This window comes from Piliocolobus tephrosceles, chromosome 13 (assembly GCF_002776525.5).
Source record: "Piliocolobus tephrosceles isolate RC106 chromosome 13, ASM277652v3, whole genome shotgun sequence".
In the NCBI taxonomy this organism is placed as follows: domain Eukaryota; kingdom Metazoa; phylum Chordata; class Mammalia; order Primates; family Cercopithecidae; genus Piliocolobus; species Piliocolobus tephrosceles.
The window spans coordinates 110,959,395-110,981,286 of NC_045446.1; the positions used below are offsets into that span (position 1 = coordinate 110,959,395).

The 21,892-nt window shown below is 38.7% G+C and overlaps 1 protein-coding gene across 1 annotated transcript; it reads left to right on the plus strand.

The window, feature by feature from the left end:
• Positions 1-2,176: 2,176 nt before the first annotated feature.
• Positions 2,177-20,101, plus strand: SC5D (sterol-C5-desaturase). Its single transcript, XM_023208487.2, has 5 exons — positions 2,177-2,300; positions 10,427-10,646; positions 11,372-11,504; positions 13,389-13,489; positions 14,052-20,101. The coding sequence occupies exons 2-5, from the start codon at positions 10,437-10,439 to the stop codon at positions 14,505-14,507; spliced, it is 900 nt and encodes a 299-aa protein (XP_023064255.1). The 5' UTR covers positions 2,177-2,300; positions 10,427-10,436; the 3' UTR covers positions 14,508-20,101.
• The last annotated feature ends 1,791 nt before the right edge of the window (positions 20,102-21,892 follow it).

Genomic DNA, 21,892 nt, shown 5'->3' on the forward strand with positions numbered 1-21,892 from the left:
CATGTAAGCTTCTTTAGAGCAGACTTTCTTTTGATTATCAGTGTATCTCCTGTGCATATGATGGTGCCTGACACTTATCACCATTACATAACGATTTATTGAGTAAATGATTAAATTGTTTGTTTCCATGTTCATGTTCCAACCAGATACATAGGCAGGTATTGTGGTTTATCTCTGAATTCCTTGGTACTGGCTGGCTGGTACCATAGACCCTTGCAAACAATGAATAAATAAATTACCCTGATCCATCAGTGTGCCTGGATAGAACAGACATGTAGGAATGCTGCACCCCAGGATGTACTATTAATACACTTACATACCACGGAATATTATGCAGCCATAAAGAATGAGTTCATGTCCTTTGCAGGCACATGGATGAAGCTGGAAGCCATCACTCTCAGCAAACTAACACAGAACAGAAAACCAAACACCACATATTCTCATAACTGGGAGTTGAACAATGAGAACACATGGCCACAGGGAGGGAAACATCACATACTGGAGCCTGTCAGCGGGTGGAGGGCAAGGGAAGGGAGAGCATTAGGACAAATAACTAATGCATGCGGTGCTTAAAACCTAGATGGACGGGTTGGTAGGTGCAGGGTGCAGCAAACCACCATGGCACATGTATACCTATGTAACAAACCTGCACATTCTGCACATGTATCCCAGAACTTAAAAAATAATTTAAAAATAAATTTTAAGTGTATTTAACAAGATTGTTCTCTTGAGGTTAACTTATTACTACTTTGAGTTGCCAGGAGTGATTGCAAATTTCTTGGGAATCCCCAAGTCACCAAGAATAAAGACCACTTATCATAGCTAAGGCATATTCAATGATAAAATTCTAGAGATTCAGGATATTTGATGTTTGCTTATAACATTTCACTTTTGAGCTTTTATTCATTTAATGTTTTATCTTCTATGCTCAAGAACATTATGTCCATTCAAATCATTTCACTGGGCAAAGCAATGTTCCTTCCCTAATTTCCCTCATCAGAATAGCCATTTTGTCTCTGTACTCAGCCCATACCACAAGTTTATTACCTCTCCTTGTAATAAGCAACATAGTTATTTATACACGCCCATTTCTCCTATAGCGCATAAGCTCTTTAAGGTTGGGAACCATGTCTTTGCCATTATTTTAACTTCTCTTTCCGTTCCCGGTGGTTAGTATGATGTGTTACACGAAGTAGACACTCAACTTTTTAAAATTTAAAATTGTTTTTATTTAATCTGAGTCCGTTTTTTTAAAAAAACCACCTACAGTATTTTAAATTCATTTGAACTTTGTACAGTATCCTATGTACATCTGAAGTTTGCCAGAAAAGTCTTTTGAAGGCAGATTGAATCACGTTGTTTTCCCTTAAAAATCCCTCATTTCTGTCATGTATTCCTCGTATTATTTATGTAATAAAGTGGCCCAGTTTGCCACTTGGAGGTTGCTGAGCTGGTGTCACAAGTCAGTCCCCTCTGTTTTAATCGCTGTTTAAGGAAAGTCACTCTGAAACGACAGATCTTTTGGTTCCTTATTTCTGCTTTCCTCCGTCCTCTTCTGCCTGTGAAGCCAGCCTCCTCTGCTCAGCTGTTTCGGGAAATCCGAGCTGCTCGATTCACGTGTAGCAAATCAAAGCCAATTAGATCTGCGGTAACTTTGGTTTTCAACAACTTGTACTGTGAAAAGGTTTTTGTCCACGTTTACCCTCATCTTGCCACCATTTAGACCCCTATATACACCGGTTCGCGGAGCCTCCAGCCATTCAGCGCTAGAAAATCGGGGGGACTACGCCTTAAAACCTTGAGCACCTGTTTGGGAACTTCTGCGCCTCCTCCCTTGAGAAAACGCCCCAGACATTCGCGTCAAAGAAGTGTCGTCTATTTTCCTCAACGCAGCGCACCTGTTCTAGGAATGTTTACATAAACGCCGTAAACCTGCCTGGTACCACCATGAATGACGGTCACCAGAGCTAGTTTAAAAAGAAAGCAAAGAAATGCAAAATCTGAAACCCCATTCTCCACCACAGAGGTACTCGTACCGGGCGCCCGCCCTCCCCCTTAGTCAGAGGACGGAGGGGGCGTGGCCGAGCGCGCGGCACCCACGTGACCGCGGAGAGCTGCGCGCAGGCACGTCGCGCGATCTGCCGTCATATCAGCTTATGGCGCCGGTCGCTGATTGGCTGGTCGCTCCAGCCTCCCGGCGCCGGCTCGGCTCCTCCCCGCCCAGCCAGCTTGCTGGCTGCCCGCCGGCCAGGGCAGTCTGCAGAGCAGTGGCGTGCGGAGCGGCGGCGTACCGCTTCCAGGTGGGGACCGTGGGTGGGCGGGCGGGGAAGGAAGCGGAATGCACTTGAGCGGGCCGGGCCGGGAGGCTATGGAATAAAAAAGGCTGGAGAGACTTCAGCGTCGGGGACTCGGGTGGGCGAGGCGGAGGGTGTCCCCGGAGCTCGGATTTTCTCCGCGCTGCGGGAGGTTAGCGAGTGCCCTCTGGATGGCAGGCGTTGGGCGGGTGCGAGGAACGCGGTGGTGGTATGGATCCGAGTCCTGCGCCGAGTGAGAGGAGAGGCTGGCAGGTAGCCTGGCATCCCGAGGACTGGCGGCGAGGGCTGTGCCGAGGGACCTCGGGGCGTGGAGGGCTGCGCCACCTGGGAGTCCGGGCGGAGGGGCCTTCCGCTCGCGGCGGGAGGGATCGCGGGGCGGATGGGGAGGCCTGGACGTGAAAGAACCAACCGTGGACGGGCTTGAAGAAAATGCAGTGTTTGATGTTGGGTGTTGCAGATCTCTTACTCAAGGGAAGTCTGGTCCGGCTGCTGAACACGAATGCTTTACTTTTTCCTTCGTTCTTGGAGGGTTTTTTTCTTTTAAGGGCCAAAGGAATCAGGCTGAAGAATTGGTCGGTATCAGAATTCCTGACTATTGCAGTGCAAGCCTCTGTTACTGCGGCGTAGTTACGATGAAGGGACAACAGTCTGGGTCTGAGGAGACTGAAAGGAAAAGGGAAATAATCTATTCCTTTAGCATCATAGAAGGAAAAATAATGTATACTGCCATCTCCGTGTTACAGCAGAGTAGATTTCGAGGTGGTGTAAGTGAAGAAAACAAGACCTCAGTAGATAGGGTTTCCATACTGGAAAGTTTGTGGCAGCTCGGTACTTTTAGCTGAAACTCTTTGCAAGTTGTCTTTATATCACTATCATTTTTAAAGTTTCTAATGATTGATACCTAATAAAAACTGATCCTTGATCATTTAGAGTGCTTTCCATTCATTATGTGATGTAATTAATTAGCATGTATGGTACTCAGAATTCCTCATCTGCATGTAAAACATCTTGAGAGATAACGTAATGTGGTAGCAAAGAGAACAGGTTGTGGAGTGTACATCCCAGCTGGTTTTTTTTTTGTACTGAACAAGTTATTTAAATACTCTGACCTCAGTTTCCCTAACTATAAAGTGGGGGTCATAGAAGTACCTATCTCATTGAGTTATAAGGATTAGATGAGGTTATACAAAGAATACCTGGTTCTCAATAAATATTAGCTATTATTTTCTATACTTTTTAAGTAGAGCAAAAAGATAATGGTAGACTGAGTTGTTCTAAGCCTAATATTGTTATTATAACTGAGTTTTAAGAAGATGTTTCTTTAATTCTGCAAGGACAACGTATTTAAGTTTCTGTTTGAAGCAGTGGTACTCAATTTAGGGTCCTTGGGGACCCCTTCAGGGCTTATAACCCCTTAAAATTATATGAGTTTGTAGAAGCACTGAGAATTTTTAAAAATTCAGGAGTTGACGACTTTGAAGTAGTGGTGAAGAGGCAATAGAACTTGGCAGAAGTTCACGTACTTTGCAACCAGATTGTGTGTATTTGAATCCTAGCTCCAGCATTTACTTACTCTTATGACCCTATGCAAGTTACTTAAAATTTCTGTGCCCAGCTTCATCTATAATACAATACTAGTACCTAACTTTTGAGGCTTCTTGAAAGGGTTAAATTAGTTAATATACGTAAAATATTTAGATTACCTAGTATAAAGTAAATATTACTATCAACTACTGTCAGTTATTTTTCAAACAAAAATCAAGTGACACCTATTTTATCTTCTATTGAAGTAATTTTGACTCATTTTTGACTGCCTTAACAGTGATAATCATACAGGTGTTATTTTATTGAGTACCTTTCTTGGGTCAAATGTCAAAAGACTACTTAGTCTCTAAACCTCACAGCAATCAAACATGTTTGTGTTCTTTTTGGTTGCACTATACTATTCTAGGTATTGTATTGAATTAGGGCTACAGGGCACTGTAGGAAACATGTAGATTGATTTATCAGCTGTTAGCAACCTTTAGTGATACAGCAATATCCTTTTCAATTATTAAATGTTTATGTTCTCTGATATTACTTAATACCCTGTCCCTGTTGCACCACCTCCCTTGACAGTCTTCACCCTTATTACTTCAGCTACTACCTGTATACTAACTAGGCTAGCTTTTGAACTTCACGTTTATATTTACATGTGGCCTATTGCCTATATCTAAGATGTAAGATGAGCCACAGATAATTAGATTTTAAGATCTCCATTGAACCCATTGTGAACCCCAGATATCTGAGACAGGTCTCAATTTAGAAAGTTTATTTTGCCAAGGTTAAGGATGCACCCATGACACAGCCTCGGAAGTCCTGACAACACGTGCCCAAGGTGCTGGGGGATACACTTTGCTTTGACACATTTTAGGGAGACATGAGACATCAATCAGTATGTGTAAGATCTACATTGGTTGGGTCTGGTAAGGTGGGACAACTCATAGTGGGGACTTCCAGTTTAGAAGTAGATAAGAGACAAAGGTTGCATTCTTTTGAATCCTTGATTAGCCTTCCACTGAATACACAATTTAGTCTGGCTCAGTGAATCTTCATTTTTACATAAACAATAGGGCAGAGGAAGCAATCAGATAGGCATTTGTCTCAGGTGAGCCTCAGAGGGATGACTTTGAGTTCTGTCTGTTCTTTATCCACAAAGGAATTTTCTGAGGGCAAATTGTGAGGGAGGGATGTAGCTTCTTATTCTTGTGGCTATCTTATTTAGGAATAAAGTGGGAGGCAGGTTTGCCTAACATAGTTTCCAGCTTCTCTCTTAGCTTAGTGATTTTTGGAGTCCCAAGATTTATTTTCCGTTCATACCATCATTCCTTACCCACCCCCTATTCCTACCCTACCCACATCTGCTAGCTCTGCCAGTATTCCCTATTTCAATTACAATGACATCACCATCTACTTAGACCTGCCAAAGTCTCACAGTCGCCTAGATTGCTCTCTCACTTCCCAGCATCTGTGGGTTATCCAAATCCTGTGGATGTTTTCACTTGAGAAATCTCTGCTGGCTAGTCTTAACAGCCACTGCCTGAGGTCAGGCTATCATTTTCTCTGGGTTAGTCTGCCACAGGAACAACCAAATTAGTCTCCCTGCTTCTCAATGATAACCCATATTTCTTCTTTCCTTTTTTATAGTGATGGAGTCTCACTGTGTTGCCCAGGCTGGTCTTGAACTCCTGGCTTCAAGCGGTCCTCCTACCTCAGCCTCCCAAAGCGCTGGGAATAAGCATTAGCCACTTCATCTGGCCCAGTACTCCAGATTTCTAATGGAATGGTTTTTATGAAATATGGGTCTGATTGTATCTTTTTCCTACCCAAAAATCTTAAGTGTCTCCCTATAGTGTGTGAGAAAAAGTCCAAACTCCCCAGCAGGACAGCAGATCCCTCCATGCGTCGTCTAACACCAATCTCCTTTACAAGTCCATCCCCTAACATGTTTTTCCCTCTGCTCCACCCCATCACCCTGTCTGACACCCACCAGCCACACGGAGTGAGCCGTGAATGCATCATGTTCTTCCCTTGCTTTGCAGTTGTGACTTCTCTTTGGAATGGCTATCCCTAACCTTTTCTTTCTGGTGATATCCTTCAAAGTCCAAATCTAATATCATAGTCACTAGGAAGCCTTTTACCATAAGCTGAGGTAGTTGTGTTGTCTTTTCTGATTTCATAGAATTTGCATATATATCTGTATTGCAGGACGTGTCCTATTGATAGAATTGTTTTTGTAGTTGCCTTACCTTTAAGACTGATTTAGACTGTCTTTTTAATGTTTATATGCTCATTACCTAGTGCAGTGCTTAACACTTAAGTTCTTATTTGAATGAATTAACATGGCGTGTATGATAAGGAGTATGTGTTAATATCTGGCATTCGGTGCTAATGAAATTTTTCCTTCCCTGACAAAGTGAGGAAATGTTTATAATTCATGTCATAAACAAAGGGCCAAACTCCCTAATATATAAGGGGCTTCTAGAGTTTGACTTTTTTATAAAGATACTAAAAACCCAGTGGGAAAATGGGCAAAGGATAACAACAGATAAACACAGAAAAAAAAGTATAAATTATTCTAAATATATTGAATGATGCTCAACTTTACTCATAATAAGGTAAATGCAAATTAAGTATACCCGAGATAGCCCTTCTTTCCTGATGAATATGTGAAAGTTTGATGATATCCCCTGCTAGTAAGATTGTAGAGAAATAGGTAAGGTACTGTCCTACATCGTTTAAGGACTATGAAGTAGTTGTAACCCTTATGGAAAGTGATTTAGCAATATTTACCAAAGTTAAAAGTGGGTAACTCTTTGGCTCAGCTCTTCTGCTTTTAGAAATCTGCCTAATGAGGGCCTGTCATTGCAGCATTATTTGTAATAGCAAAAAATTGAAACCTATCCAAATATCTAGATCTGTGTTAAGTGAACACCTATATAACACTGAATTAGACATAATTCAGTTGAGCTCACAGAAAGGGACACAGGTCCATAGTCCCTAGTTACAATTTGGAAGTCTAGCAAGCCCTGAAAAAACAAAAAGTTGTTTTCTTTTTTGCTTTAAGTTCAGCTCCCAAACTCATTTGATGACAAATTCTGACTCCATCTGACTGAGGTGCCCTTTGTGTCTTGGCACCCCTACCAGGTATTTCTGGTGTTTTTTTATTGTTTTGTTACTTTGAGTTTCATGTGGCAGTGTGGGAACTACCATCTCATGTGACTTAAAGAATAGAAAAACAGATTGCGGATGTTTTATAGTGGCAGTAAGGACTAAGAATTGATGAAAACTTAGGGAGACATTGCACAGGACCGAAAATGAAGATTCTAACCGTGTTTTGGTTAAGTGGATTTCACAATAGGAAGTAAACAGAGGCCACCGATTGCTTTGTTGATCATGAAAAAAGCTGTCATGTGTGAAGAACTGCTACTGAAGGATGTATGTTAGTATTAACAAGGAAGAATTCAGATATTTAGGAAGCAGTCTGGTGAAAAATATCTAAAAGTAAGGCAAGAGTCAATTGAAAATTTACTTTCTAGACAGCTCCTGTTATGCATTGTCCTCAACCGTATATTAGTTTTTAATCATTTACTTTTACCTCACTGTGAGCAGAATACAGCCTTTTCCTTTGGGTCTTGCTCTGTTGCCCAGGCTGGAGTGCAGTGGCACGATCATGGCTCACTGCAGCCTTGAACTCCTTAAGCAATCCTCCCACGTTAGCCTCCTGAGGGTAGCCGGGACCACAGGGCCGTGCTACCATGCCCAGCTAATTTTTATATATTTTGTAGAGACGGGATTTCACTATATTGCTCAGGCTGTTCTCCAACTCTTGAGCTCAAGGAATAAGCCTACCTCCCAAAGCACTGGTATTACAGTCATGAGCCACCATGCCTGGCCAGAATACAATCTTTTTCTCCAAGGAGTGTTACACTCTGGGAAAAAGCAAGTATATTGCTTGCACAGTTAAGGGAGGCCTAGGAATCAAAACTTCTTTGAAGAGTTCAGTTGTAAAGATCCTGTTTTCAAAATTACTTAATGCTTAAAATGATGTTGATAAATCAGCAATAATAAATGTTTAATATTTTTAGCTGACAATGACGTTTGAAAATGAACTTGTAGATATTTTGAAAGATTTTCTATCACTAATGAAGTGATGATACATAATGTCTTTAATTATACCATACATTTAATGGCCAAAACCATAGATAGGTCAGGAGAAGCTGATGTTGAAGAAATGCTGAACATTAATCATGATGCTTCTGTTAGGCATTTCTTGGGTGATGGGGAAATTGCTGAAAGGTTTCTGAATGCACCTAAGTGTCACGCATCCATGTGAAGAGACCACCAGACAGCCTTTGTGTGAGCAATAAAGCTTTTTAATCACCTGGGTGCAGGCAGGCTGAGTCCACAAAGAGAGTCAGCAAAGGGAGTTAGGGGTGGGCCAGTTTTGTAGGATTTCGGTAGGTAGTGGAAAATTACAGTCAAAGGGGGTTGTTCTCTTGTGGGTCACAAGGTGCTCAGTAGGGGAGCTTCTGAGCCAGGTGAAGGAATGTCACATGGTAATGTCATCAGTTAAGGCAGGAACTGGCCATTTTCACTTCTTTTGTGATTCTTCAGTTGCTTCGGGCCATCTGGATGTACAGTGCAGACTAGGTCAATTGAGATTAAACAGTTGGGAAGAGAAATATGAACAGACTTGGGGACACCATCACGCATTTCCACATAAGCATAATGAGAGTCCCAAAAGGAGAAGAAGGAAAGGCATAGATAGTTTAAGAAAGTGACCCTAGACTCACCAAATTTGACGAAAAACTTTACGCATCCAAGAAGCTCAACAGTATAGGGTTGGGGTTTCTTTTTGGGGTGCTGAAAATGTTCTGAAACTTGATAGTGGTAATGATTGCATAGCTCTGAGAATATATATGCTAAAAAACTAGTCAATCATATACTTTAAAATAGTGATTTTTATGGTATGTGAACTGTATCTCGATAAACCTGTTTCATTAAAAAACAAAAAAAGGAGCATGATCTTTATGTAGGGATGGAAAGATCTCCAAGACATATATACAGTTAAGAAAAAGAAAATTTACCGTGTATATAATATGCCACGTTTTGTAAGCAAGGAGAGAAAAATCTGTTGTTCCATCTGGTCACTCAGAGGTGGAAATGAAATGACGGTGTGGTTTACAGTGACGTGGATGGAAGCAAGGCTTTGTATTGTGTATTTTTTCCTATCAGCTTCTCATTTTGAACTATATGCGTATTATTTTTTAAGAAACTTTCTTAAATCCCTGTGGGAATTTAGTGGAGGAATCTCATAGGGAATCTAGTGAAGGAAATAGGCTACAAGGAAGTAAATCAGTATTTTCAGAATTTTCCTTACGTATGGGCTATTTTATTTCTTAAATTGGTGTTTAGTAACATGGCCCAGTATGTAGGAGATAAAGGCCATTTGAACACCTGAAATCTATGTGGGTAGGCAATTTGCAGATAGGCTTCTTGTTCAAAAATTTCAGTTCTAAGTGAGAGAGGTATTTTAGATGCTGACCACATCTTCTTGTGCGAACAATGCAATGAGGAATGAGTGAGTCGATCGTAAATGATAGATTCCATAGTCAGATCTCAAAAGCTGACCATAATATCACCGAACTGTATTGTAACAGGACCATGAGTATAGAATGTACTTAAATATGTACTGAACTGACTAATGTGTTTTAGAGTTTAAGCATCTGAAACAGGAGTTGGCAAACTATCTAAATGGCCAGGTAGTAAATGCCTTTGGTTCAATGGGCTGTACTGTCTCTGTTGCAGTGATACAAGCCCACCTTTGTAGCAGAAAAGCAGCCACAGACAGTATGTAAACATCTGGGTGTAGCTGTGTTCCATAAAGATTTTTGCAAACCAGGCTCTGAGTTTGGCCTGTGGGCTGCAATTTACCAACTCCTGATCTGGAATATTGATTAGAGGTGTAGAGAAATAAATGTATTCTAGTTCTTAACACCAAGGATACATCTTCCTTTGTTCTGTCAATGGGAGTGTCAGAAGAACAGATAGTCCCAATTCTATGGTTGTGGTGGCAGCATGGTTATCTTCTAGGGAATTTATCTTAGGTGTTAGCGCTGAAGCAAAAATCTCTGAAGTATGAGTCCTTGAAGGAGAGAGATGCAGCTGAAACTTGTAGCTAAAAGAGGAAACTATTTTTCTGAGTACCTAGTCCCCTGCATTCCCATCTTTACTACTTGCCGTGCTGCCATAGGACGCACTGGGGAAGGACACAGAAATGGAATTGGATCTGGGCTTGTGCCGCTTAGCAGCTTGATGACCTTTCCTTGCCCTCAGTTTCTCTAACTGAACTTTAGTATCCCTGTACATAATATGAAGAAATTGGACTAGAGATGATATCTAAGGTCCCCTCTGGCTCTAAAGATGGCATGTAGGGGATTCTGATAGCAGCAGATGTACTACATATGATTGTTCTTAAATCAGGAACTTGAGATATAGTGTTTCTGAAAAATTTTTGCCTGGAAAAATATAGACATGGTAACTAATTGTCGCACATGCTTATCTTTTAGGGGCTAAGTGATGGATCTTGTACTCAGTGTTGCAGATTACTATTTTTTTACACCATACGTATATCCAGCCACATGGCCGGAAGATGACATCTTCCGACAAACTATTAGTCTTCTGATTGTAACAAATGTTGGTGCTGACATCCTTTATTTCTTCTGTGCAACACTGAGCTATTATTTTGTCTTTGATCATGCATTAATGAAACATCCACAATTTTTAAAGGTAAGAATTTTTTTTTACCTATTTTCTAACTATTAAAGTAAAAATAACAACATGTTTCTGAGATTTTTAGATTAAGCTGATTATATGTAACCATTAAATAAAATTTTGGAGACCAACCACAAATGGGTTAGATATTTTCATTTTTAACAAAACTGTAAGTCTAGTATCTTATATTGTTAGATGCATATTGGAGCATTTTTATGCTGATATTGATGAGTAAATAAATGCATACATTTATGTCATTATTTTAATATGATTTTCACAAACTGAATTTTTTTTTTTTTTTAACCATGTTTTGTTTTTTGGCTAGATAGGGGATTCAAACTCAGTAGTTTTGAAGTTGTTTACAATCATTTTTAAATTTCAGTTGTTTGTACTTGTCGGTGACTCCAAGGACTGAACAGCAAAAAGAAAAAATTAGAGGATTGGGGATGGAAGTTAATTAGGAAAGAAACGATTATTCCATAAATAGAAGTTTAGAATGCAGATTTTGGAGGAAGGAAAAGAGGTTTCAGAATTTCAAATACTTACTGCATTTTCTCAGCACAAAAGGAATGATTTTCTTACCTACCTATTTTCAAGTTTTTAAAATTTTAATAGAAACAGTTTTGGAGGTAAGCCCCTTCATGTAAAAGAGATTTTAAAAATCCAGTCCAGAACAGTTTTACGCTTGTTTTGTTTAACATGGATTTTGTGATTTTAAGTATTGGAAATTTCACTTTCAGAATCAAGTCCGTCGAGAGATTAAGTTTACTGTCCAGGCATTGCCAATGATAAGTATTTTTACTGTTCCACTGTTCCTGTTGGAGATAAGAGGTTACAGCAAATTACATGATGACCTAGGAGAGTTTCCATATGGTAAGTAAATAACACAAGTGTCAGGAACATAATAGTCTAAGCACAGGTTAGTTTTCTTAAAAACAAATCTGCCTCTTTTTATCTTTTAAAATAATTACAAATTATTCGATTGTTTTTCATGTTCTATTTTCATGTGTTCATGCCTTGCCACATGTGCGTTTCTTTAGTTTTTCCATCAATCTAAAAGTCTGTTGTAGATGAAATTGTGTCTGGCCGAAGATTGGAGTGATCAGATGGGTCCTTGCATTTGTTTTCTATTAATTATTGAATTCAACCTTCTAAAAAAAACTTGAGTAGCTTATGATAATTGCTGAAAGTTAAAAACTACAGAGCTTTAAACTCCATCATCCTGCTTCTTAGAAACTGTAACTCTTCTGGCATACGACCACCCACTTTTCTGCGCCTGTATACTTCATTGTTTACATTACACAAATGAAGTCCTGAGGTGCATAGTGGTATGGGCTCTGCATTTTGTTTCTCTTAGCAACTTACATGGTTGTATTTTCATGTCAAAAAACCTTGAGATTATGTAATATATTAGTCATAGTATTGTGTGGATATTCATAAGTTATGTAAATGATACCTAATTGTTAGACCTTCAGATTGTTACCTTTTTTTATAGTATAAATAATCCTGTAGTGACTAAACTTTTGTGGAATTTTGAAACTTTTTCAAGACACATTTCTAGGATCTAGTATGTGAAAAACAATCATAGTATTTATTGAAGGCTGATAATGTGTCAGTGACAGTTCTCAGCTCTTCACAAGAATCAGTGCATTGTTTTCCTACAATTCTATGAGATAGATACTATCACTGTGCTCCTTTTATAGGTGAGTTAATGAGGTGTACAGAGTTTCAGTAATGAGTAGGTGGTAGATCTGAGACTTGGACTCACGCTTGCTGGCACCAGCACCCCTGCTCTTTAAGTAAGAAGTCAGTTATTGCTGGGCGCAGTGGCTCAAGCCTGTAATCCCAGCACTTTGGGAGGCCGAGGCAGGCGGATCATGAGGTCAGGAGTTTGAGACCATCCTGGCCAACATGGTGAAACCCCATCTGTACTAAAATACAAAAAATTAGCAGGGTGTGGTGGTGCACACCTGTAGTCCCAGCTACTTGGGAGGGTGAGGCAGGGGAATCCCTTGAACCCAGGAGGCAGAGATTGTGCCACTACACTCCAGCCTGGGCGACAGAGCAAGACTCTGTCTCAAAAAAAAAAAAAAAGAAAGTTATTTAGAAGATGGGACAAAAAAATTATATACTGGGGTACTGAATTGGCTGGGTGAAAAGTGGATATGATTATGAGTAAAAATAAACGGAGAGAGGGCATTTTAGGTTCTTGAACCCCTATGAGGAAAGGTACAGGTACAGAGGTAAGACCTCCAAGATAGTGGGAAGATATTGAGTAAACCTGCCCGGTTAGAGCAGGAATACAGGAGTGATGAGGTTGGAAAGATCCGAAAGGGTTGGAGTACGGAATAAATGCTAAATTTAAAGTATTTCGTGGGAAGTAAATTTTAAGCAGGGAGATAATGTGTAAAGATGGGTTTTAGGAAGATTAATATGAAGGAAGTGATGATTCCCAGAGATTTAAATAATAAAGATGTAAATCTTAGGAGTATCCTGTCTCATAAATATCTTCATAGTTTAATTAAGAAGTACTTTAGGTAGAACGTTTCAAGTACTTTATAAGAGGGAAATGAGGAAATGACCAGATTCCAGGAAGCCAGGAGAGATTAGTTTAGAATATATTGAATTAGCCGAAATAGATCGTTTATAGTGTTTTGAGTCTAGGATCCCATTTTACACTTAGATGTACGTGTGAAAAGTGAACTCTAATCCTAGGAGCTGAGTTTTGATTCTTCTGTTTCCCGTTTTCTTTTCTAGGATTGTTTGAACTCATCATTAGTATCATATCTTTCCTCTTTTTCACTGACATGTTCATCTACTGGATTCACAGAGGCCTTCATCATAGACTGGTGTATAAGGTAAAGTCATTTGTGGGGAAAAGAGAAAAAAAGGTTACACATTTCAGCAATGTATGGTTATAAATTCCATTCTCTATTTCCAAGAATTTCCTCTAACCATATTAAATGTCTAGCCATAATCGTAACAGGGACAGAGTGCATTTTGTTCATATTCTTTATGGGTCTAAGGGGCTGTCTTAAAGTTCTTCTGTTCTGGCAACAGGTACACTTAATAAACTTAGAGAAAAATAGACATTAGGGACTCCGGAAGGTGGGAGGATGGGAGAGGAGTGAGGGATGAGACCCTCCCTGTTGGGTACAATGTGTGTATTCAGGTGCTGGGTACACTAAAAGCCAGACTTCACCACTATGCAGTATGTCCATGGAACACCACTGCATTTGTACCCATAAATCCATATAAAATTATACTGTTTTAGGGCAAAGAAGGACATTTTATAGAATAAATAATTTTGCTGATTTCTACAGGATATGTTAGGTCGTTTCCAACATGAGTATGAGAAGCTAAGTTGAATGTTGCATGGGGTAAAGTTTGCAGTGCTAATTGTGTCCTTTTCTTCTGTAGCGCCTACATAAACCTCACCATACTTGGAAGATTCCTACTCCATTTGCAAGTCATGCTTTTCACCCTATTGATGGCTTTCTTCAGAGTCTACCTTACCATATATACCCTTTTATCTTTCCGTTACACAAAGTGGTTTATTTAAGTCTGTACATCTTGGTTAATATCTGGACAATTTCCATTCATGATGGTGATTTTCGTGTCCCCCAAATCTTGCAGCCATTTATTAATGGCTCAGCTCATCATACAGACCATCATATGTTCTTTGACTATAATTACGGACAATATTTCACTTTGTGGGATAGGATTGGAGGCTCATTCAAAAATCCTTCCTCCTTTGAGGGGAAGGGACCACTCAATTATGTGAAGGAGATGACAGAGGGAAAGTACAGCAGCCATGCGGGGAATGGTTGTAAGAATGAAAAATTATTCAATGGAGAGTTTACAAAGACTGAATAGATTATTGCCCAGTTATTCCTAAGTAAGGACAAAGAAGGAAATATCATATTTCTTTTTTTTAATAAGGAAAAAATAATCTCCATACAGCCAAGATACATAGTAAGCAAATGGTATCATTTGGAAATCAGCATTGTGGGCACTGCTGAGGAATGATCATAGTGCAGTCCAGGAGAAGATGCTGTGAACATCAGGATTTTAATCTTATGCTTAAAATGCCAGATGTTGTTCAGGGGACAACTTGTATCTTTCTAGCAGCAGATCTGTAGTTTGTGTAGCCTCAACAACAATTAGAAATAAGAGAACAAATTATTGAGGGGACTAGGCTATATGCATTTGCCTTAATCCACTCATTTTTATTAAGAATCATCATGCTTAATAATACCAAGACTAAGCACCGTAACCAAGAAATACTAATATAAAGATTGTTTCTTGTTTCAGGAATGGTTAATTCTTCAATGTTGGTTTGATAATGATAACTTGTAGTACTTTATTCAAGTCAAAACATCAGTGTGGAAAAAAATTTGGATACATTAGCAGCTATGTAACTGACCTAATTGATGGCAGGTGTAATAAGACTATCGTCTTCCTACACATAGGAGGCTCATTCTCTGGGCAGACTGTCAACTGTTACATTTTACTGATTAATAAATAAATTGGAATTTAAAAATATCGGTATCACCATGATTTAATCCAGATCTGGTATTATGTAACTAAACATGGTGGTGATTATTATTTAAAACCATTATTTAATAAGAGTAAAAATATGTGAATCTGGGTATATTTTTAAAAATTGATGCCCAGATATATTAGGCACTACTGATTTTTTAATTAAATTGATGGACTACACTTTTGATGTTTCAAAGTTACAAACCCGTGATTTTTTTTGTAAAGGAAATAATTGCCAAATACCCATTGCTGACAATTAGTTTTAAAATCTTTTTCCTCCTCTTCTCCCCTCACTTTTCCCTACTTCCTCTGCAAAAAGATTTGACAGATACTTTCATAAGGAAATGTGTGTTATAACGTAAATATATTGCAAAAACATAGTTTGTAAAGGCATTCTATAAGCTATTTATGTAAAATCAATAAAAGTTGATCATTATAATTAAACTGTATCAGTTAAATATTAGAGCAGCACAGAGTATTCTTTGTACAGATTTTGTCAAATTGAAGCCACAGAAATGATATGGATTGTTAAATGTGTTTCAGAACATCCCCAGAATACTCAGTGTCATGGGGAGAAAGAAGTGGGTACCACATTCTGTTTATATTTCACATTTTAACTAGATTTGAGTGTTTTAGCAAGAAATCGGTCATGAAATCTAATGTCTGGGATCCAGAAGAAAATGTCTTTATGTGTTATTGTCACAATGTCGTCTTATTTAAATGTACCAACTAGTATTTTGTAATGGGCAAACATCATTTAATACTTTTCACTAATCCCACTCGCCCCCGGTGCTCCACCTTGCCTAAGAAAAGGAAATTAAGGAGAAGTAAACTTTATTTCCTGATATAATGACAGCTGATATTTATTGAGCTTTTCCTCTTTGCCCAGAGACTAGGACCCAAAGAAGTTAAGTCACTATTCCAAGGTTTATTTCTCTCTCATATAATGTCCCATGCAGATGTTTGTGGTCAGTGGACAGCTTTCCACCTAGTCATTCTGCGACCCAGGCTTCTTCCTTTGGGCCTCTGCCTTTCTCTCAGTCCATAGAGCCCTCTTTGTTGAAGGAGCACATAGGAAAAGAAGGAAAAGTCTGCATGGCAAATGCTCACGGGTGAGGCCTGGAAGTGGTGCAGATCTCTTCTGCCCATGTTCCTTTGGACAGAACTCAGTCACGTGGCCCACCTAGAGAGATTTTGGAAAGTGTGTCCAGCTGTGTGCCTGGGAGGAAGGGGGCACCATTTTCTTGAGCAGCTGGCCTATTGCCATGTTTGTAGTGTTTATTCCCCTCTTCTTGACGTTGAAATGGTGAATGAGCCATGAAGTATTTCAGGTTATCCACATGCTGATCATCTCAGTGTCTTTAATTCTGTAACTCCAATTGTGAATGTTCAAGCTTCCTCTAGATTCTTACTCCTGTATAGCTAATAGAGAAGAAAGGACAGCTTCCTGTGGGGAAGACAGACGCTTCCTCATAGGTGTTAGGAATAATCAAACTTGCCCGTGCCCTTTCACCCATCTCAAATTCTGGTCTCTTAAAGCAGTGTTATGTTAAGTAGTCCTAACATTTTAATATACACTACTGCCACATTCTCCTGTTTTCTATTAGAGGAAGTCAGAATGTTCATGGAAGTGAGGACCCAAATTACCTTCTACAGGTGACTCTGAAACCTTTTATAGTTACAAGACGGCAAGTAAAAATCAAGATTTTCTACTTTCGTGGTAGAAATTGAGAAGTGGGTGGATATGGTTCAAGAAGACCTTTCAGAAACCCAGAGACTAAGTCTTTGTCTTCCTTCCTGTCTCTGCAATACTGAGTGAATTTCCTCATTCCCCTGTATCATGTTTTCCTCCCATCTTCTAGAAGCTGGGGACAGATTTGGAAGAGAATTATACAAGTTCAGTTTTTGGATTCATGGAGTTTACAGTGTATGCAGGTTATTTATGTAGAGAGGAGGTTTGGGAGAAAGATGGAAACTATAGGGAGATGACTGAGAACAAATATATTTGGGACTAACCCAGATAGAGGAAAAGTTTGAAACCATGAGATTGCCACAGAGAGCATAAAGAAAGATATTCAAAGACACTAACGAACTCGAGGGGGGTGCAGTGGTCTGAATGTGTCCTCCAAAATTCATGTGTGGAAATATGTTCGCCAGTGAGATAGGATGTAGACGTGGAAGTCTACATCCTATCTGAGGAAGTGATTAAGTCATGAGGGCTCTGAGATTAATGACTTGAAAAGAGGTGTGAGGCAACTGGTGAGCTCTTCTGTCCCTTCTAACGTGAGGACCCAGCAACAAAGTACCATCTTGAAAGCAGAAACCGGGAACTCGGCTGACACCAAACCCACTGGTGCTTAAGCATGACTTCCCAGCCTCCAGAGCTGTAAGAAAATAAATTTCTGTTATTTATAGATTACCCAGTTGAAGATACTTTCTTAAAGCAGTACGAATGGACTAAGACAAGGGGGAGGAAACTTCCATTCCTGATCTTCCCAGCTTGTTCAAATTCATGACACTTGAATGACAGTCTTATTTCAGCACTTAACTGCTATCACCTATTACTTTTATGTGCGTCTTATCTATTTTAGATGCCAGATTCCTTGGAAGTAGAGACCATGTCTGAATCATCATTGTATTAAACCACTCATCCTTAAAAAATGCCCAAGACGTGGTTAAAGTTCAATAAATACTTTGTTGAATTTATTAATAAAATGGCAGAAATGTCATTCTCTTCAATATATGTTTAATAAATACCTGATAGGTGCCAAGCACTGCACTAGGTAGAAATTCTCTTCTGATGCTATCTTTTTAGCCAACAGTTTTTTTTCTCATTTATTCATTAGCTGACATTTGCTGAGTGCCTTGGAGGGGTCAAAAGGGGAAGTAATGAGAAATCAAACATGGTCCCTACATCAAGGATAAACTTTTTTTTTTTTTTGTCACTCAAAGTCATAACCGTTTGGAAACAAAACCCACCAGTACCCCAGATTTTGACCACAGATGAATCAGTAATACAAGAACTGGTTAGAGAGTTGAATGAATCTGTATACTCAGCACTTAGCACTCTGGGTAAAAGAAAAAAGATCCTTAAAGATATTAGTTGGTTACATCAAGAAAGGGCAAACCTGGGAGGTTAATCTGTAACTTCACCTCAGAGGAACAGGAACTTCGGAGATAAACAGGGCTCTGCCACTTGCAAGTTGCACAATCCTGGTTTCTCCATCTGTAAATTGATTAAAACACTGCCTATCTAATAAGATTAAGTAAGTTAGAAGCATTCAGTTAAATGTCAACTGAAGCTGTTGTTCACGTAAATTGTGCTTGATGCTTTTTCTTTCTAGATTCAATGATTATTGTCATTATACCTCAATAGGCCCTCAATAGAAATCAGTTGCAGAGGGCAGAAGCCTAGATATTTTCACCTTAAAATTGGAGGGTGAAAGACATTGAGGTGAAGTAGAGATAGAGGGTACAGAGAAAAATCGTATAAGTAAAACTAACATTGTTAACATTATTTACTGTAAGTTATCTTTGTAAGAGAGATAAAATACATACATTTTGTGTTGTTACATTATGTCATTTAAAAAACGCATCACTTTGTGTGTTTTTATATTGCTATAAACCATAAGGCCAGTCTACAAGGTTTGCAGATAAAATAGAAACATACCTTCCTTGAAAAGCAGAATAAATTTCTCAAAAAAGGCAGGAAGGAAGTGTTTGAACCATGTGTCAACAAGCTTTACTGTCAAAGCAGGCTTTTGGTATGGAAAGAAAAATACTTGTTTTAATATTTGCTTTATTAAAATACATTTAAAATATAGCATTTTTAAATCTCTAAGCTCAACTTGAAGACATAAGAACAGTAAATTTGATAAAAATGAGAAATTACATTCCCATTTCTTTAACAATTTGCAAATTCCAATTATCCTGAACATTTAATACCACTTACATATTTTATTAATCACATTTTCTTAAACATTTGATAAGAGATTTAATATTTTGATCCAACTACCAAAAAGGCAGACTTGTGTACTTGACAGATTTTTCTAAACACTTGACAACTCACGATTCAAACATAAACACAAAATAGCATATCAAAAGTTAATCGCTCAGTTGGAAAGCATTCATACCATAGGCTTTTGTTCATTTCTTGAATAATTTTGTTATATCTTCCTCTTTTAGGCTGCAATGAGCTATAATTGCACTACTGCACTCCACGCTGGGTGACAGAGCAAGACACTATCTAAAAATTGTGTGTGTGTGTGTATATATATACATATATATATAAAAGTATCTTCCTCTATTATAGTTTAACTGATTAAGCCATTTATTTAGATGGAAACTTGGCCCCCTGACATGTGCCATGAAACAAATAGAAACCTAGAAATTTAGTACATATTCAAATATTAAGACAGACACTGGTGTGGTGACTTTTGTCTATCCCTTAATTGGGACGTTTTTTCTTTCTGATCAACTTAATGAAAGTATAATTTACTATAATTAAGTGTAGCCATTTTTACTGTAGAGTTCAGTGATCTTTGATGAATGTGTATACCCATGTAACCACCCCCCCAATCAGTAAAGAGCATTTTCTTACCAGAATAAATTTCCTCTCCCTTTGCAGTCATTCTCCCCAGCCCTAGGTCACCACTGATCTACCTTCTGTTACTGGTAGGTTAGTTTTCTTCCCTGATTTAGAATTTCATATAAATTAAATCAGATAGTATATACTCTTGTGTTTAGTTTCTTTAGCTTAGCATGTTTAGAGATACATGCTGTTGCGTATGTCTGTAGCTTTTTGTTTTTATTGCTGGCTGGTATTTCATTGTAATATACCACAATTGGTTTATGTATTTGCTGATGGATATTTGTGTTATTTCTGGTGTGAGATCATTAATAAAGTTGCTACAAACATTTGTGTACAAGTCTTTGTGTGGATATATGTTATTTCTCTTTGGTAAATATCAGACTTGCTGGGTCATAGGGAAGAGACATATATGTATATGCTTAATTTTATAAAACACTGTGAAACTATTTTCCAAAGTGGTTGTACCATTTTACCCTCCTGTTCCCAATGATGAGAATTCCATTTTTCCCACATGTTCACTTACAGTATTGTCAGTCCTTTTTTGTAACCATTCTAGTGGATGTGAGGTAGTGTCCCACTGTGGCTTAATTTGCATTTTCCTGTGACTAATGATAAGCACCTTTTCTTCTTTTTTTTTTTTTTTTCTTTTTCAAACTTTTTATATCTTTTGTAAAGTATCTGTTCAAATCTGGCCATTTTAAAAAGTAGGTTGTTTTTGTATTATTATAAGAATATTGACACATTCTTTGTTAGATGTATGTATTACCAATATTTACTCCAGTGTAGCTTGTCTTTTCACTTCCTTGCTGTCTTTTGATAAGGAAAAAAAGTTTAATTTTTATTCAGACCACTTTATCAATTTTTATCTTTCATAGCTATTGCATTTTCTGTCCCACCTAAGAAATCTTTGCCAATCCCAAAGCAAACCTGGAATTTCCTTTGTGACAAGATTTTTGATAATGAATTCATTTCTTAGAAGATAAAGACTTCATGTTTTCCTCTCTTCCTTTGTCAATTTTGATACATTGATTTTCCAAGAAATTTGTTTACTTCATTTAAGTAATACTTTTTTTGCCATAAAGTTGTAACATTCCCTATTTCCCTTTTAATGCCTATAGGATTGGTAGTTATATTTCTTATTTAATTCCTGATATTGATGATTTGTTTGCTCTTTTTCTTGATTAGTCTGAGATAAAATTGATTTTGCTGATTTTTATTTATTTATTTATTTTGAGACGGGGTCTCACTCTGTCGTCCAGACTGGAATACAGTGGCTTGACCACAGCTCATTACAGCCGCAGCCTCCCAAATAGCTGGGACTACAGGCATGTGCCCACACACCCAGCTGTTTTTTTTGTTTTGTTTTGTTTTGTTTGTAGAGACGAGGTCTCACTATGTTGCCAGGGTTGATCTTGAACCCCAAGGCTCAAGCAGTTCTCCCACCTCAGCCTCCCAAAGTGCTAGGATTACAGGCGTGAACCACTGCGTCCAGCCCAATATTATTGATCTTTTAAAGAACCAACTGCTGTGGGCTGAATGTGCCCCACAAAATTAGTATGTTAAAACTTAATTGCCAGTGTGATAGTATTAAGAGATGGGACGTTTAGGAAGTGATTAGATCGTGAGAGCTCCGCCCTTGTGAATGGGATTAATGTCCTTATAAAAGAAGCTACAGAGAGCTGCCACTCCCTTTTTCCTATTCCTTCTGCCACGTGAAGGCACAGCATTCATCCCCCAACCCCATCCCAGGGCATACAGCATTCAAGGTGCCATCTTGGAAGTAGGTCATGAGCCCTTAGCCAGACACCCAACCTGCTGGTGCCTTGATCTTGGACTACCTGGCCTTCAGAACTGTGAGAAATAAGTTTCTGTTGTTTAAAATAACCCAATCTCAGTTGTTTTGTTTTAGCAGAACAAGCAGACAAAGACACCAACTTGTGGCCCTGTTGATTTTTCTCTGTTGCTTGTCTTCAATTTCATTTTTTTTTTTCTTTTTTGAGATGGAGTCTCACTCTGTCACCCAGGCTGGAGTGCAGGGGCATGATCTTGGCTCACTGAAACCTCTGCCTCCCAGGTTCAAGCGATTCTCCCACTTCAGCTTCCTGAATAGCTGGGATTACAGGCATGC